A 20,227-nucleotide genomic window follows, 5' to 3' on the forward strand; every position below is an offset into this window, starting at 1 on the left:
ATAGTTTTTTTAAACAAAAAATTATTACGAGTCCTATATTATAATGAAAAAGTACTTATAACCAATTCCAATTTTTTTTGAACCTTGAAATTTTACTCTCAACTCACCTAAAGAAGTTTCACTTCAAAAAGGATCGAGTGATATTAACAGTAAATCTGTGGAAATAATAAATATTGTTCCATATATAATTTGGTGAACCTACCTGGCAACGCACTGCCACATACTGCTTTTGTCTTTTTGCAGCGCTGTGTCACTCAAATACTCAATAATCGGCTGCAAACTTGGCTCTGGTGAATTTGCAACTCTAAAAATTATTTATTTGTAAAGGTTATTAAAAATACCAGGCTCCCAACTATCATGACATTCAAATACTTTAATTATGGACAACTCTTATAAAAAAAAACAAGGCATTAAATTCATAAAAAATATAGGGCATTTAGAATAAGGTCTTAAATGAAATTACCCTTTAAAATATTTACTATAGAAGATACAAAATATTCAAGTTTTATACCTCAAAGACTCCAGCCAATAGACGCTCAGTAGATACATACAGGGCGCAAACGTCAACTTATTCACGATCACCGTGACATCGGGTTGATGGTCTAACAAGTTCAGAATCTGGGTTTTCAACTCTTGCAGTTCGTTTATCGACACCGAATCGTTCCTAACCGCTGACGTGTATTGATAAGTTCTCATTTCAGAACGTAACGATGTCTGAGATACGAGGTAGGGAGATTTTACGGCTATTTCCTTTACCCCAGCGTACCATTCTTGCGGCCATAGTCCTGGAGATTTGTATATGATGTTTTATTGCTCGAATTTTTTTTGAATTTTACACGTGATTTTATTATTATTTCATTTTATTTCATTTAACTTATCCATGTTTTTAATTTTCAATTAACTAAAAACGTAAGCAAAAGGCTGAATGCCTAATGATTTGATAAAATGCGAAATAATATACATATATGGCAAATAAATATGACGTCACCTAGCCAAATCCTTTACTGGATGTTCAGCAGTTAATAAATTGGATTGAATTGTACTACAATTTTAAGTGTTTTAATAAATCACGTGTAAAATCCTAGTCTTTGAGTATCATATAATAAAACATCATTAGTCGTCGAAAACAAAACATTAGAAATAATATCTTGCTCTGTACACTGAAGCCGATACTATATACAAAAAACCGCCAATTAAATTGGACCAATATATACTTGCGGACATTGTAAACGTCACTCAAATACAAGCACAATTTTCCTACAAACAAAAAAAAAGGAGCTAACAAGGCATTCTAAAGTAGAAAGGACAAAAACCACTCGTAAATAAAACACTCACTACTTGGACGGAACGTTGTATTTCACACATTTCAATGGATACTTGTTGTATAATGCCATGACTTGTAAGTTTTGCTATGCAAGCGTCCTATTTTAGATTGCAAGTAGGTTTTAGCTACGTCTCAATTTAAAGCGAGAAAAAAAATAGTTTTCATTTTTTTTACGAAATGTACAAGTTTCTAATTCTTCAATTTTAGCTGTAAAAAGACTGTAAATCAAGTAAGGTATATTCCCTGTTATTTGTTTGGGTGTGTCAATTTAAATAAACGAGATACTTCTATAAACAAATGACAGGTGACGTATAGCAAAACTCCAAGTCACCACAACACATCAAACCAAACGACATAAAATCTAAAACTCTATAAGCATCGTTACTCACGCTTTCGCATGGCTACAGGATTGGCCATAGAAGAAGAGACATATTAAAGTTTAAATATAAATCGAACATGTCACGGAGGCGGGTGAAATGTGCGTAATTGTGCGTACAAGACGCAAATTCACGTACAAGTTTAATATTTTTGGTAACAATTATATCAACCTCTAATAAACCTTTAATATATGGATTTTTAAATATACTCTTATTATGAACTTATTTTCATTCTTTACAATCGATATCACTCTTATTCGGCAGCTTTGTCTTTCTAAACTATGAACTCCTTCACTAAATCACTCAAGATGTTATTAAAAAGATAATAATATATCTTTCACACTATACGAAACTTACAATTTTGTTCGGCGGATTGAGAAAACCAGATCTTTTATCTATATTCTATACTATTTATTCACACGCACAACTACAACCACGCATCATCCGCCTTGATAATAAGGAAACTAGAAATACAGTAATATAATAGAGCACAGGTCATGTGTATATACTTTAAAATGGATAGTGCTTTAATACTAATTATAATTGGAATAGAGTTCAAATTCTAGCGACTCAAATTGGAGGGAATGAAACTAATATCAAATGAAGGAATTATAATCACCTGATTCAGCGGCTGTGAAGCCCATTACGACGCAATATAACCAAAAGTCTTTGAAGAGCTTGTGCAACCGTGGTTTGGGATTTTTTATTGGAGGCAATTTTTTGACGAGAACCTGTAACAGAAACATTTTTAAACATGAACGAAGGTTTATTTCAAATATATTATTTTAAATATTTGTGAAGTAATATAAAACAAATGTTCCAAGTCGACCGTCGAATGAAAACGATGATTCGTTTGAACGAAACGAAACGAACAGCAACAAGAACAAAACGGTTGGTACGTACAGTACTCATATTTCATATCAGCTTTAAGACACAGTAATCCTAAAGGAGATTTTCCTCTTATCTCTTTGGATCTTCCTGAACACACTATCATCTAGCTGGCCACGAACTCATTCCAACAAGAAATAAATATTCCTTCACATTCACTTACCTTAATAAATAAATAAAGCCTTTTTATATCTAATTACAAATTTTATTTGTTGTTAGTGTGGTTAGTATTAACATTATTCTAATTCTCTATAACAATTCTATTTTTTAAATATTCAATTAAGTGTTAGTAAATTAGAACGATTACATACTGCAATTAAATATAATAAGGACTGCTTTTTGCGGTAAAAAATTCAATTACCTTATTTGACACTAAATAAAAAAGAGTATATTTTCCACTCTTCTTTCCAACTCTTTCTGAAGATTCTTCTTGTTACAAATTTAGCATCAAACTCACCGCTATAACAGGTATAAGCACGCCCAAGTTGCCAGCACTGCCCGAAGCCTTGAGCACAGGTGCCGGAGACCGGTCCGTAGCAACAGCTCGAGTACCATGCACGTTGACCATTAATAAGAAGCACATATTACAGCGTATTTACTAACCTTTTTTGGCTCCATAAAAGGGGATTTTATCCAGTCTTCTTTCTCAAAGTTTTCTTACCATACCTTTTTTGACTCCACAAAATGGGCTTTCTCCGCTCTTCTTTCTTACCCTTGGGTATGAAACTCACCGCTATAACAGGTATAAGCACGCCCAAGTTCCCCGCACTGCCCGAAGCCTTAAGCACAGGTGCCGGCGATCTATCTGTAGCCCGCTCCCCCCCCAGCCCCAGCTGCACGAACAGCTCGAGCAGGCGGATGAGCAGCTCGTGCCGCGCATTCGTACCGCGAACGTTCGCCGCTATGTTCGCGAGCGCGTTTAGTACTGCGCCCGATACGTGACTGCAATGTGGAAATGGATGATATAGTATAATTTTTTTACTCTTTTGATGATAATTAAATAAAAGTAGAATTAAAAGAATCATATTAAAATAAGAGTACCAAATACCATTTCTTAATCATTTTGCTCCTAATATTTATTAAAAATGTCTTGTTTCAATTTATGTAATCAATTGTAGCAACATATTTTTTAACAACTTTAATATGAAAATTAAGCCGTCCAAATTCATAATTAAAATTATAGATATGTCGGCGCAACGACGATAAACGACTACCCTCAAACTACTAAATAATTATAACTAGCTAAAGTTTACTTTGATCTTTTTAAATAAGTGGTTGATTCATTAATCAACCACTAATGAAATAATTAAATTAACGAAATAATTAATGTTTGTTAAAACTGATGAAAATTAATTGTAAAAATTCGAGTGGCAACACTCAAACTAATTCTTGTGAGTCATGGTTCGCTTTAAATACGAGCGCCTGACGGCACAGAGCACATTCACTCGCCGGCCGTCGGAGCGTTCGGAGCTCTCTCTATAATTTCGACGTAGATTAAAAAGGCAGTAAAAAATACCTACAGGCGTTCTACTTCGAGTGTGAGCGCCTGCCCTGATGATGTTGACGTCAGAATTGCTGACGTCACTCTTTTTAAAAATAGCCTTTGGGCCCTTCTTCCGTCATCAGAAGTGGGATAGAATTCAAGCTCTCTCTTTTTAAATGTTAACGTTTACGTAGTTTTGTAACGGCATACTGGCGTTTGTGTTTTTTCGTGCGTTGTGTAAAGTAAAAGTTTGTTACGTGGATAATTGTAACGGGAGTGTAGTTCATCGAAGGAATTGTGTGTGTTATCTGAGCTGCGCCTCCCTTTGTGATAAGCATAAATCTACGAGAACCTCCGAGAAATCTACGAGAACCTTCGAGAATCTGCCTATATCACAAATGAGTAGGTGTTGATCACATGATACGCGAACGGACTGTCTCTGTCATGTGGAGTGTTCAGTATTCTGAAAGGTCAGTGTGGCCGAGGCAGTGTGTTTTTGAAATCCCGAGATGAACTACCGTAGTGTTGTAATACGAGAAAAGGCGTACGAGGACGTACGATTGTCAGTATGGCCGTGTTAGACTTAAAATCTACGAGAACCTTCGAGAACCTCCGAGAAACTACGAGACCCTCCGAGAACCGACACAAAATACGCCGAGAATCTTTCTCTTCTTCCTTGTCGATTCAGGGCGCGTTCCCACTATGTCGTAACGACTAATTTATCGTTCGACGACTGTCGTCTTTACCTGTTCCCATTATAACGATTGTTTGTCGTCAACATTTTTTATCGTTTAGCGACTGTCGTATCTAGCTGTTCCCATTGGATCGCGACGACATTTTATCGTTTCCTGGCAGTCGCTTTGTCGTTTACACATCATCAGCAAGCTACAAATCTAGTCGCCTCTGCGTTCGCTTGGTGATTACTAGTGCGTTTACTCTCCTGAGTTCAATGGACGTCATAGAGTTGCCGTCCACGATTTTTTATCGTTTTACGACTGTCGTGCTTGCCGTTCCCACTGTCACGACAAAGTGTCGTCACTGCAAAAACTGTCGTAGACGACAGTAAATTGTGTCGTTCTAAATGTGAACACCTCCATTTAAACATATAAGCCACGACACTTAAAACTACACGATTATCTGTCGTCACGACACGGTGGGAACGCGCCCTCACTCTTGGCAGAGTGGTCGTGGTCACGTTGAGACATCCACATTGGTAGTGGAGGCGGACACAGCTTTCCGCACGATCTCCCGCCATGTCTTCCTGTTACTAGACTGTCTGGTGCAGTCTGATACACAAATTCCTATAGCAGATTTCACTTGGTCAGTCCAGCGCAATAGTGACCTGCTTTTACAACGAGACATTTACAACGAGGCTGGTGCAGAGCGCGCACCGCCTGTCAGTATGGCCGTGTCGGCGCAACGACGATAAACGACTACCCTCAAACTACTAAATAATTATAACTAGCTAAAGTTTACTTTGATCTTTTTAAATAAGTGGTTGATTCATTAATCAACCACTAATGAAATAATTAAATTAACGAAATAATTAATGTTTGTTAAAACTGATGAAAATTAATTGTAAAAATTCGAGTGGCAACACTCAAACTAATTCTTGTGAGTCATGGTTCGCTTTAAATACGAGCGCCTGACGGCACAGAGCACATTTTACAACAAGCGAGAACAATCGGTTGCAGTATTTCTTGATATGGAGAAGGCGTTCGATCGCGTCTGGCACACCGGACTCGTCTACAAGCTGTCCACGTCTACTACTCCGCGTCGAGTAGTTAAGACTGTGGCCACCTTCCTGCAAGACAGGCGTTTTCAAGTGGCGGTTGAAGACGCTTTGTCCACAGAGCGCCCCATCCGAGCCGGTGTGCCCCAGGGAAGCTGCCTGTCGCCCGTCTGCTATAGCAGATACACGGACGACATTCCAGTCGCTGGCGGAGCTATTTTAGCGTTGTATGCCGACGACGCTGCGTTTATCACCACCTCGCTGAACGCCAAGCACGCATCGGTAAAGATGCAGCGAGCACTGGATGCGCTTCCCTCATGGCTGGAGGACTGGAGACTCAAGGTCAACGTGGGTAAAACTCAGGCGATTTCCATCGGGCGGGCGCGCCTTCTGCCGCCCCCGGTGTCTCTCATGGGCGAGAGCGTCGAATGGTCACCGACGGCCAAGTACCTTGGTGTGACCATTGACAAGACGCTCTCGATGCGGCCCCATGTGAAGAACGTAGTTGCCCAGACGCGTGCCGTGCGGAACATACTCCGCCCCATGCTAGCATCTCACCTGCCTCTCCGTACGAAGCTGTGCATCTACAAGGCGTACGTTCGCACGCGACTCACCTATGCGGCCCCAGCGTGGTTCGCGTTAACCAAAGAGACAGACCGCAAGTCGCTGCGAGCGCAGCAGTCGCTAGCGCTCCGCACCATCTCCGGAGCACCACGCTTCGTACGGAATCAGGTCATCTCCAGGGACCTGCGCATGGAGAGCCTGGACGACTTCGTTCGTCGCCTGAGTTCCTCCATGTTCGCGCGCGCCGACGGAGCGCGATCCCAGCATTTGCAGGGCATCGCGCCATACCATCGGCGACCGCCGGACATAAGAGGCCTACCACGTGACCTAATCTCCTAGGACACGACCGCTTCCTCGCCGCTGGCTGATGGGCGCCCCCCGGCACCTTGCCGGCGGGCTCGACCTCGCTAAGCGGCGGGTGGCTTCACCCACGGACATTCCTCCCTGCAGCAGCTAGCAGATCGCCCGCGATACCACGCGGGCTCGATCGCACTGCAGCAGGACACTTCCCGGACACGACACCTCGGACCATTAGGTCCCACCCAGTGCCCCGCCTGTAGTTGCAGGCGGCGTTGCCACCACTGAAAGGGGCCGTCGCCCCGAACAGTTACCCCGAGGCCTGTGAAGGCCTGCGTGGAAGACCCCGAGAGTGACAGAGCACATTCACTCGCCGGCCGTCGGAGCGTTCGGAGCTCTCTCTATAATTTCGACGTAGATTAAAAAGGCAGTAAAAAATACCTACAGGCGTTCTACTTCGAGTGTGAGCGCCTGCCCTGATGATGTTGACGTCAGAATTGCTGACGTCACTCTTTTTAAAAATAGCCTTTGGGCCCTTCTTCCGTCAGATATAATATGTATAATGTAGCAAGCACTCATGCCATAATTAATCCTAATCATAACAGGTATCTATATTTTTAAGGGCATATATTTGATATTTCAAGCACACAGAAACCTATAATTAGGCTAATAAAAAACATTTATTATTCACTACAAACTCACCGATACTGTTTCCTATCATCAGTATGCTGATACGCAGCGCTGGCTGCCTCCACTGTGATGACTGTGAACATTCTCATGATCTCGTCGTGCGCTGGTCCTTCGGGGCTGGCAAGGGCCATACACCCTAGTTGGTCTACTATTAGTGTGTCTAGGGATGATGGTGAACGGCATAACCTAGAAATAAAATTTGTAAATCAACAATTTATAAAAAAAAGCTTATTTAGAATATTGTCGTTTGCGGGGTACAATAAATTTATGTTATACCTACAGACAATCATATATTCGGAACTGATTTTTTTTTAATGTTAAAGAATTCACTCCAATAGGGATGATAAAAATAAGGAATGTTCTCTATTTTTATATTATCTAAGTAGGGATGCATGCATATTTCATTAAAAAGATGCTGAATGAGCTTACAACTAAAATAACGCATGTCTTCTTCTTACAATAGCATACTTAGATTAGAATCTATATATAGCAATTGTATAAGAAATTTAATCAAATCACATTTATATAAGACGATTTACATCATGATATTAAAACTATCAAACACAATAGAATTGAATTAATATTATTATCTGAAGGAAGTCGCAGGTTACAGCTTACATCACACAAAAATTCACTCACCTTTGTTGAAAGAATTGCAAAATGGTGTCCGTTGTCTTTGGTGTATCTTTCAACGCAACCGCGACGTGTCCCAACATTATTACGATATTTGTACTGATTAACGAGGACTCACTGAAACGGAACCATAACTTTGAATTATTTACTAGTTTCTAACATTATTACATTTAAATTACTAGCAATCAATTATATCTTTGCATTGCACCAAAGGATAATAAATTTACATTATCTTGGATTTCTATCGATATGGATTTGACAAATAAAATTTTTCTAAGTTTAAAGCCTACATGAATTACATCGAAAACTCAACAAAACGTTTTACACTTTTTTTTAAATATATTTATCAGTTTATCCAGTATATTTTGCGACCAAACATGTGGTCTATCGCTGCGTCTCAAAGGGCATCTATTTAGATAGCAGCCTTAAAACTTAATTAGGACTACTCCAAATAGCATAAAAATGTCAAAATTCTCTATTTCTATGAATTTTACCTATCGCTCGTCTCCGCAGTAAACAGTCTATTGCTAACAGAGCCCACAAGAGCAGGAACACAATAAGGGTCCACAGACAATGCTGCATCTAAAGCTACACAGAGGTTCTCTATTGCCGCGTCTCGAAGCTTCTCGAACGGTGTGGACTTCACTGGGGCTCCTGTATCCGTTACTCCTGGTACTTCTTTGTTTACTGGGAATTGTATAATATGTTATATAATTGTGTAAGTTGTAGAAATACTTGAAAATATGTCAATTGTTCAATAAATTGACAAAATAATTGCTGATAAATTTTGCACCATTATTTAAAATAAATGATAAAAGTGAGGTTAGTTACGTAACAACGTTTGCAGGAATTCTTAAAGATGTAGATCTCTTGAATGTAAAGTTGAAACGATTAGAGAAATAAATAAACATACCATAGCTAATCTAAAATATATTTTATTTTTTAGTAAAATCAATATGAGCCTATTTCAGAATAAATCTTACTTCATATTGTAATAACTAGCGAATTAAACATAAACTTACACGTCGCCTTTATATGGTCTTTACCAGACCTCTCAAGTTCCAACTTGTGCAGTTTGAACAATATCGGCGATGGAGTGACCAAGAAGTCACGCAAGCAATAAATAGATGTATTTGCTATTGTTGGAAATTTTGTTGCTAATTTTCCGAGACCCTGAAAAATGTAAGATAGACTTTTTTTCCTATATTTTCTACAACGCCATCTAGTGTCATATTAAATGTGTTTTCTTGAAGTTACATATTTAGATAAATTAAATAATATTAAACAAAATACTAATTTATATCTAGTTATTTGCACATGTGCATTCTAATGACGCTTTACATTTTTACAAAATAATTGATCAATAAGTACGGTTTTAACAATATTATTTTGATTATTAGAGTACATTGTTACAAAAACCGATTCAATAAAGCTTACATACCTCCAGACAAACCATTAGCAAAGGCATATGCGCTAATATCAACTTGTGATTATGATTTGAATTGATTTTCTCTGTCAATCGACCACATAATGAATCGGCTCCTAAAATCAATATTAAATTAATAATGTAGGTATTATAAATTTGCCTACATGGTACACATTAAAAAGGGTTTTTTAAATAGGACATTATATTATATAGGTACATTTACAATGTTGGGGCTATAATACACCTAACATTTCCACCGATAACAGTAACTACTACTGTCTTACGCTATCTTTTCATCATAATTATTATTTGGATGTAAGCTATTTTTTAAATTAATGGATTGAATTATTATTCATAAAATGTCTAATTTGTTTGCAGGTGTTGTCGAGCACTCATACAGAACTCCATACTATTTTTTTTTTCGTCCCTTTCCTCGTCATAATTCAACTATGGCAGAGTGCATAATAATTGCAATCAAAAGCTGATCGTTTATTTGTTGCCAGTCGCTCATGATATTATGATTTTTTTCCAGAAAGTAAGTATCAAATAATTGTGTACGAACTTTATCGACATTCACTACACAACCCACCCAAAGAACACATTCTTATTCTGTCACTTCTAATCAATCAAACAGACAAAATTCCTTTTAAAATGCGCATATCAAATGTTATGAATGGTAATGAGAAAGGACGTTGTTGGTTAGTTATTTAGACAAGGTTGTGTCTCATCAATGAATGAATGAGTTAAATCCAGTGTAAAAACAGAAAATATCCAACTACCCTCTAATAACACAATACACAGCTTTTTAAATTGTGTATAAAACAGGTCAATGGCCAAACAGGTTTACCATGATGTCTTGTAGCAGTATTAATTCCAGTGTGGGAAAGGGATGGCGCTAGACGACTTATATAGCGCTGTCCACACTGGCAATAATACTGCTAAGACATCATGAAAGGGGGCTGTTATTAGTCAATAGGGGAAACCCTCACACAATTGTACCTATTAATATCGTGAGAGCATTTATTAGAGCTGGAACATCATAGTCTTCATCCACTGTGTATGGATAAAATAAATATGTTAGCCTTTGTTGATTTTCTCTCAATGAAATTTAGTGTTAGAAAGAGATAGCATTGCAATACATATTTTGATTACTTAATATCATAGACATCCTCTATGGTTGGTATAATATAAAATTTATATTATCTGGTGCTAAATAATCATCAAGTACATAGTTATAGAACATAGACAACACTGACTCAGTACAGGAAGTCAGATATAAATAATAAAAATTGAACATGACGATAAAATAGAATAAATGTTTGTTTCATTGAAATACATAATAAAACCAATCATAAATTAGTCTCTTACAAAAAAGCTTTCACTGTATATTTAAGAAAGAAAGAAAGAAAGAAAGAAAGATCATTTATTTGACTCCACAATAATAATTAATAACAAACACAATTGACACAGAATACAATACTTAATTCAAATTAAAACACAACATGAAACAAAACAATACAAGTATAATAAATGATAGAGTAAAATAAAATAAAATGAAGCCGAAAAGTGGAGCCAAGTCAGGTAGCCACTCAGCATAAGTTGCAATATAGTTGCAACGCTGATTTTCAGTGGCCCCTCTCTGAAGCGATTGGAGCGGCAGTACGTTCATAGATAGATATTATATAATATAATATATATATGTATATTTATATAATAAAACACACAAAAAGACAAACTTTAGAATATTGGTTTATATCGTAGTAAGAGACAAATTAAATTACTAACTCTAGAATATTGCATTACATATTTTATCTTTCTACTATAATACTAATTACCTGTTTCATCACCAATAGCCCAAACCAATAAATCAACGCACGCCGAGTTAGCCATAACGTTAACTTTAAACTTATTCACTGTAGCAAAGTTGGTTTCCCTATCTTCCTTCTCCGAGGCATCGTGGTGTCGACTCTGTAACTCTGTTTGGCCACTGAGGAATAGGCATTTTACGAATTCCTGAAATATACATTGAAGTAAGTATCATAGCCAAAAATTAAAGCCATATACATTATGTAGGTAATTATTATGTAAAATTTTACGAAATGAATTTTTGATTTGCTTGTGATGGTCGATTACAAGGATTAATCCATCAGTCCTCGGAATCACAGACACAATAGAAAATCTATTGTGTCGCGCCCCGATCGGGGCTTACGGTGGTCAATGGGTTAATACCTAAATGATTTAACGATGGACAAGAGACATTTTTTTAATAATATTTCCTAACTATTTAATATTATTAGAATTTAAGTCTTTTTACGTTACGCCATTCATAAACAACAAAATAAAACAATTTATGTCACTCTGTTAATAGCTTCACATTCGTGTGAGACACTGAAGGTCGCTAAGACAATAATTAATTTAATTACAATACATACTGTTACTATTATCTATCAAAAACAGCTTACATATAATATAGGAGAAATAGATTTTTACATATGATAGCAATAGCCTTTACTGTCCTAATATTTTTTAGGTCGGTAAAAATGGATGTATGTGTGACGTGGAAATTTATAAAAACAATATTGCACGTAACATTACAATTTAAGAATATTCTATCATCTTAATGTTTATTAAATTGTATGTCTGTATATTTATAGCATAGTTTATTATATGTATAGATTATTGTAGATATTTATATACCTGTACATCCTTAGTAAATGGACCGGGTAAATCTTTTTGATTCTGGAGAATATCACGTAATAATGTCACCATAACTAAATTAAGTGTTTCTGAAAACGATCTATACGGAAATACCTGCAAGAAGAAAATAATTTAAACATCAGAAGTGAGATATAAGAATTTATTTATTTTAAAATTATTTTTCAATGTTAAGATACGATACGATACGATATACTCACTTGTATTTGTCCAGATGCATGAATATCTTCTGCTTCTTCGTCCAAAAACGCTAATAGCTCTCTCGTCAATAATTTTTTAGCCAACGACAATATCGACTGTAAGTACGTTACATAAAACGGAACGCTTATCCTCTTTTCAGGGGATTCCGGAAACCGCATGTACGGAAACTGGTTAAAACTAGATCCGAACTTGTGAAAGAAATATGTGGTCGGATCGTAAGGTACGGAGTGGTAACTCTGGAACGAGCTTCGTTTCAATGTACCGCAACCACTGTCAACTGTGTCGCTGCCATTTTCAACAATGCTCTCGAAATTTGGGTTCAAATTCCCCGATAAAGAACGGGGTATTATAGGTCTGAATTGGTTGAAACGCCTCTTTTTATCCAGCGTGGCGTATTCGAAATTCGGTTCCGGTTCTTTCGTTCTTACTGGGCTACTTGGCTGAGGAAATAATCGACATAATAGGGAAGGTTCAACTGTCGCGTATCTGCCCATAGACCTCGACAATCCTATCAATATAGGTATTGTACTTTTACAGAGTTGAAGCTTTGATACTGTTTTACTGTAGTCTTTACTTTCGAAACACGTGATTACTATCTTTGTGAGATTTGACATGAGCTCAATTTGAGCTGTGGTGATTTCTTCGCGCAACGAAGGGTTCTTCGTAGCGACATCAGAGAGCAGGGTATTTAGACAGAAGCTAAATTTCTCTGACATAGGAATACCTGAAACAATTACTTATTATGTAGAGGAATAATAAAAAGTTGCATTAACCCATTGACCACCGTAAGGCCCGATCGGGGCGCGACACAATAGATTTTCTATTGTGTCTGTGATTCCGAGGACTGATGGATTAATCTATTAGAAGAAGAAGATTTTACATTTGTTTAAGCAGGTATTAGCACTCTTTACTTATCCTTAGGATCCATTCATCCTGGTCATTCATTCAGATGAATAAAAAATATATGGGTAGTTGTAGATATTATTATTTAATAGCCATGAATGTCATTGTAACATTTATTTACTTCAATGTATGTCAGATTTAACCCATTGACCACCGAGCGGCCCGATCGGGCCGAGACACAATAGATTTTCTATTGTGTCTGTGATCCGAGGACTGACGGATTAATCATAGTAGTGTATAGTTATATGTTTGCAACACGCTAATGACAAGATTCTTATCATAACAAGGCAATTACATTTATATTCTACATACTAAGTGACATTAGAATAATTCAGTTTATTGTATTATTTTTATTTATTAAATAATGAATAATAATTTAATAGAATGAAGCTTAGCACTTATTAAATTAATGGCTATGAAATTACAATATCATAAACTGTGAGCAATTAATTGAGCAGACCTACAATTCTATTTCTGCTTTACTTCTTCTTGAATACTATTACTGTACATTTTAATCAGTATATTGATCATAACATATATCTAATATTAATTAATAAAGCATACAGAAGCAAGATACTCACGGTCGCCACATTTGACTCTCGTCATAGGCTCCTGAAACTGAGCGTTTGAGAGACATTTCAACACCTTCAGGAAATACGGCAGAAGTTTCTCCTGGTGCTGTAGTCCACTCTGCAGGAAGTACAGTCCAAGAGCTATGCTGGCTTCTTGGCTGCGTGGCGTCACCACGAACGGCGAACTTACTTGCGGACATAGCATGAACAGTGTGTTCACCTACAAATATTTAATAATTATTATATTTGATTAGAATAAATTCTCTGATGGTGAATAATTAATAAATGGGTTTCCTTCAAACAAATCTCTATCAGCAGAGACTATTTTTTTGTTTTGTACTTTATAGAGCATGTTTTACCAGTTGAGTGTCAGTTTTAAAACTTTATATTTATTGAAAATTAAAATATTTTGGAATTATGTGAATTTATGTTAGGTGTTTACATATTTAAAATTTGTGCTTTGTCATAATTGGGTAAAAAATAAATTATTTCTAAAGATTGTAGGTTGAGTAATCTAACATCTTATCTGATTCATCTGAGTGATTCAAAAGGTCAAGTCAAGTAAATAAGGTTTTAACTGAAATTTTTTAAAGACAACAAAGTTGAATTATTTAATCTGTTCATAATTAAATATCCCTGGGCTTGAATTTTTTTATTAGTTGTGTTATTTTAATAAATCAAATAAATATTATCTCTGCTGATAAATAAATGCATCAAAATAATTATTATAACATTTTAAATTATTTACTAACAAGAAGCTATGAAGACCGCACAAAGTTCACCAAGTATAAATCTCCTAAAGCATTAATTAACAGTTTGATTTTAATACAATTGGATTGTTATTTATTAAAGTTCACTTTCCTCAAACAATTATATAGTATAGGTAGTTAAATAATTGATACATCACATTAAAACAGGCAGTACCTTTTTTCTTCTTTATATGAGTGAAATTCTATAAGATCTCACATTTTACTGAAGTGATTACTATCCTATTATAGTGCCTGTTAATTTTATTGTATGATACAATTGTGTGTTTCCAAAGTTATATTTTATTTATAATAGAGAAGAATAAGTTCAGAGTATTTCAAATTCAAAGCATATACAAGTACATGAATATAAAATTAATTTGATAACACAATATTTGAAATATAACACATAACATTGAAATATTTTTTGCGACATTTACGATAAATATAAAGCTTATGTCACTAGATGAGGTCATATTTTATAAAACAAAACAGAAAACTATAGGTTCAGTATACTCCATGAGCCAGACACACTAATTGTCAATTAATTAAGACTATTATAAGTTCACATTGATATTCACTTCATCAATAAATAGTAAACAAGATTACAAAATACATTTTGCAACCTTACCTTTTCCCAAGGTGTTGGGTTTAAACAAGAGAGACATCTCGCTAAATGCTGGACCGTTTGCCTGAAGAAATCGTTCTCGTCCATTTTTCGATTACCTATTTAGTCTCGTTTCGCTACCATACATTTCTAATTCAAAAATTAGGAATTAATATAGTCTTCAAAATTTTAGCCACTTTAATACACGGACCGAAGTGATATCACGACTGTCAAACTCAATGTCACTGCTTTGACAGTTTGTCAATAAAACAGTTCATTTTACGGAAATTCTTCTTGAAATAAAGGTAACCACATAAAGTATTAAAAACGTAGTCAATTTCGCTAGTCTCATTTGCTAGGCATTAGTAGGCAGTAAATAAATTAGGTATTTCATTAATATGTACATGCTGACTAATATAAAAAACTAGCGACCCGCCCCGGCTTCGCACGGGTGTAAAATAGATAGCCGGGCGGCCGGCCGGTACCGCCGCAAACGCTACGTCCCGCAATTTTTAAATCTGTAATAACTTCGAAAATATTCACTTGAATCATACGGTGTAAAGGGCCATATAGATCTATATTAAATGAACAATGTATTAAAGGTATTTAATTGGTTAAGGATTAATGCTGTATTGGTTAAAATCGCATCGAAAATTAGCCATTATTTGTCGTAAAAAGTAAATGACAAAAAAAAGTTTTTGTGGGTTATCCATAAGAGATAGACATATACCATCGCGGACTTTTCTGTAGACCTTTTCAATGTGTATAATACTGAGTACATTATTTTGATAAAACTCGTAGGAATCAGCCTGCGTTTGCAATGTAAGCGGAAAAAATGTAATTTTTTACGACATCACATTAGAAACCTCAAAAATAACAGTACTTCTCCACTATTTAATGGATGTTATTATACATATAAACCTTCCTCTTGAATCACTCTATCTATTAAAAAAAACCGCATCAAAATCCGTTGCGTAGTTTCAAAGATTTAAGCGTACAAAGAGACATAGGGACATAGGGACAGGGAAAGCGACTTTGTTTTATACTATGTAGTGATATGAAAGTCTGTGTTATAATAATTGTTTGTCTTTCTTTCTTTCGATTTTATGGTTCCATTTTTGTGTCTGAAGCCGTGAAGGTAGTAAGGAAAGGAGAACCTACAGCCTGATAAGCCTAAAGCGTTTAAGCTACCTTCATACGGCCGTGCAACGTCTCATTCCTATAGGAATTTCCTTTTCATACACAGGCGAAAACTGTGGGCGAAAACCTATTAAAAATATATGAATATAAACGTTGATAAAATCTATATTGTACCATCATTCGTGCTAAATTCTAGACCAACAATGACACATAATAATAAAATATAATTTAAGCGTGATTTAAAGATTATAATCAACATAACTAAGTACCTACATCAAACCTGAAATAAAATTATCGATGAAATATTCATATAAAAGTTCACATCGCATGATGATTAATTTAGTGTGTTAAATTTTTTCTAATAAAAACTGCATCAGTATCTCTTCATATAAAATGTATAAATATTGTTTAACTCTTTTTGTAGCTGCAACACTCATAGCAAACGTAAGTTATTTATGAGTAATTTATAAAGAAATGATTATCAAAATACGAATAAAATTATTTTGTAATTTTAAACAACTGATAAGTTCTTTTTATTTTCTTTACAGTCCATGCAGGAGAATTCCTGCACCTCCGAATGGAGGTGGCGCTGAAAGCCGTAAGTATCTACTTATAGTTACTTATGAACTCAGCTTATGAACTTCAAACGAAGAAGGCTTATAAATTTTTTGTAGAAAAAAAAATTGTTGATATACATACGAGACAAGTCTCGCACTTTAGCCTTTAGGTAAAATATTATAGCGTTTAAAACTTTGAAGTCACAAGCGTAAATGCGATAGGTATATGTACAAATCTTTTGTATTTCCCTATAATAAACCAATTATAATTTAACTAGCGACCCGCCCCGGCTTCGCACGGGTGCAATGCTGATACTAAATACACTACAGAAAAATTGTGAACGTTGTATAGGTATAAAAATTAGTGTCCGACCGAACTTTCGGTTTCGGTTTCGGTTTCGGCCGAGTTTCGGCCAAAAATCAAGTTTCGGCCGCAGTTTCGGTTTCGGCCAAAATCGGCCGAAACTTTTGCCGAAACCGAAACTTATTTCGCAAGTTCAGTGAACTTAGTTTACACACGTTCACGCTCGCCTAACTTCGTTTTCCTCGGCAACGCTTTGACGGACGCTGTCAAAACGTTGGTTGACCCACGCTGGTGGAAACAATTTTTGATTATCTATGTTGAGATTGGAACTGGGTGTAATAGTAATTAATAATTATTATTTTTATATAAGAGGTACCTAAAAGAGACTGATTATTCTTCTAAAGTCTTCTAAGTACAAATACCAATCCAAAGTATTAAAGACTTCTTAATAAAGAGAAAGATCTCAAAATACCAAAACTTAAGTATTTAAAGTAACAGTAACAATTACTGATTTGATTTAGATAACTGATTTTACTGAGAACTTAATTTGAAAAAATAATAAAAATTAAAATTGTTATTATTAATATTTGAAAAATATTATTTTTTTATTTTATATTAAATAAATGATTACAACAAATTTAATATACAATGTTTTCATTTCATGCCCTAATTAAGGCAAAATAATAGGTAAAATGCACCAAAGTTCAGTATTTTTAGAAATTTCACATTGAACACGTGAGTTTCGGTTTCGGTTTCGGTTTCGGCCGAAACTGAAGCCACGGCCGAACATTCGGTTTCGGTTTCGGTTTCGGCCTGGAAACCAGTTTCGGTCGGACACTAATAAAAATATAGCGGCCCGCTCCGGCCTCCGGCATCGCACGGGTATAAAATACATAGCCGGGCGGCCGCAAACGCTACGTCCTGCAATTTTTAAATCTGTAATATCTTCGAAAATATTCACTTAAATCATACGGTGTAAAGGGCCATATAGATCTATATTAAATGAACAATGTATCCATGGTATTTAATTGGTTAAGGATTAATGCTGTATTGGTTAAAATCGCTTCGAAAATTAGCCATTATTTGTCGTAAAAAGTAAATGACAAAAAAAAGTTATTGTGGGTTATCCATAAGAGATAGACATATACCATCGCGGACTTTTCTGTAGACCTTTTCAATGTGTATAATACTTAGTACATTATTTTGATAAAACTCGTAGGGTTCAGCCTGCGTTTGCAATGTAAGCGGAATAAATGTAATTTTTTACGACATCACATTAGAAACCTCAAAAATAACAGTACTTCTCCACTACTTAATGGATCTTATTACACATATAAACCTTCCTCTTGAATCACTCTATCTATTAAAAAAAACCGCATCAAAATCCGTTGCGTAGTTTCAAAGATTTAAGCGTACAAAGGGACATAGGGACATAGGGACAGGGAAAGCGACTTTGTTTTATACTATGTAGTGATGATACAGAAGCTAACGCGCGCCGGTATGAACGCCGATTTTGGTGCCAGTGGTGGTTTCGGCGTTGGTGGTGAAGGTGGTGATAACGCTGCTGGTAGCGATGGTGAAATAAAAGGTACAAAATTTCAAAAAGGTTGAGTCGATTCTCAGTTAAAATGAAACTGTACTTACGACAAATTAGAATTGCGAATGTAGGTAATGAAAGTTTATGTAGGTATTCGAATAGAAACTTGGAATCTTAGTTTCATCGTCCGCGTCAGTACCACTTGAAAACGTAGTTAACGGTATATAAAAAAAGTCTCAATCGCCGATTAAAAAGTCGTCAAAGAATTTCCGAACGGCTTAGTAATAAAGCAATCATTCAAAATGGCACCGTATCACGTGGCAATAATGTTCAAAGTCTGTTCTATACGCTTATTAATAAACTCTGCCTACTAGACGCTAAGGCAGAGTTTTGCTTCGGATAATATTAACTACCTACGTCAATGAAAATCATGAAATATTGTGTGAATGTCTGGACCTTTGTTACTTTTCCAAAGCAGACGATACGATCCAACAACATGATTCATTTATTTATTTTTTCAAAAATTGCAGATATAAGAATTTATTTTATCGAAATATTGTTGCAGGCTCTTTTGGTTTTGGAGCTGGCGTGAGCGGCGGCGCTGATGGTGGACTAGGACCGAAATAAAAAAATTAAGGAATAATAACGTAATTAATAAGTTGTATTCATTCGAAATAAATATTTGTTATCACTCTAGAGATATGTTATTCTATTCGTTCTTAAGGCTGCAGTCTAGCAAAATTGCGTTTTCAACAAGTTATTTGACAATTTTTTCCCGGCTAATGAAATGATAAACTGATTTTTTTTTTCTTGTTTATCAATTAGTGTTATATACGCAATGCGCGTGAATTTTTTCACATTTATAAAGTTACTTTATTTTACCTTAATCAGGCCTTCAAGATAAGTCTCTTTCCCCCAAAGACATTTCGAGCTAAGTTTGTGCACTCACTACGTTGCAACCGATTACAATTTACACAATATCAGCGCATTATTATCCTTATATAGTCGTTATTAAAAACTGCTGAATACAATTGCCGAAAAACTTATGATTTTCTTAATTAGAACGTTATAAATTCATTAAATTTCCCATTTTTTGCCTTACAAAATCTATTGATAAATACTGCTAAAAGTTATTTTTTCCATTAATTTATTCGAGTTGGTTGAAGACCAATGAGTATTAATCCTTTAAAAATTTTTTTTTTTGAATTTTGATAATTCTTTAAATATTAAAAAAATATTTAAAATAATTAGGAAAAATCCTAGCGAATTTCTTTAGTCGCGCTTAGTGTTGCCGAACTATCGATAGTTTGACTATCGATAGTTGACCTTGAAAATAAGTCAGAATATCGATAGCACTATCGATAGTATCGATATTATCGATACTATCGATACTATCGATAGCGTTAATCATGGAATACTATTGATGAACTGCAATAGTATCGATAAAATCGATAGTATTGATTGCCAATAGTTGCTATACTATCGATACTGTCGATAGTATCGATACTATTGCTACTGAATATTGCAACTA

At 35.5% G+C, this 20,227-nt stretch overlaps 1 protein-coding gene and 1 long non-coding RNA gene across 2 annotated transcripts in view; one reads left to right on the forward strand and one right to left on the reverse strand.

Annotated features, from left to right (window-relative positions):
• Pi4KIIIalpha (phosphatidylinositol 4-kinase III alpha) overlaps window positions 1–15,382 on the reverse strand; it is a 32,177-nt gene extending 16,795 nt beyond the window's left edge. The window contains exons 1-14 of the mRNA XM_089708614.1: window positions 15,183–15,382; window positions 13,815–14,025; window positions 12,330–13,054; window positions 12,112–12,225; window positions 11,250–11,427; window positions 9,430–9,530; window positions 9,011–9,161; window positions 8,483–8,675; window positions 7,995–8,105; window positions 7,368–7,541; window positions 3,321–3,531; window positions 2,321–2,432; window positions 512–785; window positions 203–304 (exon numbers count right to left, since the gene is read on the reverse strand). Coding sequence (XP_089564740.1) covers window positions 203–304; window positions 512–785; window positions 2,321–2,432; window positions 3,321–3,531; window positions 7,368–7,541; window positions 7,995–8,105; window positions 8,483–8,675; window positions 9,011–9,161; window positions 9,430–9,530; window positions 11,250–11,427; window positions 12,112–12,225; window positions 12,330–13,054; window positions 13,815–14,025; window positions 15,183–15,266 — 2,741 coding nt within the window. The 5' untranslated portion in view covers window positions 15,267–15,382. The remainder of the gene's footprint in view (window positions 1–202; window positions 305–511; window positions 786–2,320; window positions 2,433–3,320; window positions 3,532–7,367; window positions 7,542–7,994; window positions 8,106–8,482; window positions 8,676–9,010; window positions 9,162–9,429; window positions 9,531–11,249; window positions 11,428–12,111; window positions 12,226–12,329; window positions 13,055–13,814; window positions 14,026–15,182) is intronic.
• Window positions 15,383–18,652: 3,270 nt separating this feature from the next.
• LOC149478760 (uncharacterized) lies at window positions 18,653–19,394 on the forward strand. Its single transcript, XR_016317326.1, has 2 exons — window positions 18,653–18,747; window positions 19,262–19,394. It is a non-coding gene; the product is annotated as an uncharacterized LOC149478760 (long non-coding RNA).
• Window positions 19,395–20,227: the final 833 nt, after the last annotated feature.

Source organism: Colias philodice, chromosome 21 (assembly GCF_061535455.1).
Source record: "Colias philodice isolate Cphi_HAF_F1 chromosome 21, ilColPhil1 Martin Lab GWU primary, whole genome shotgun sequence".
NCBI classification, from domain to species: Eukaryota; Metazoa; Arthropoda; class Insecta; order Lepidoptera; family Pieridae; genus Colias; species Colias philodice.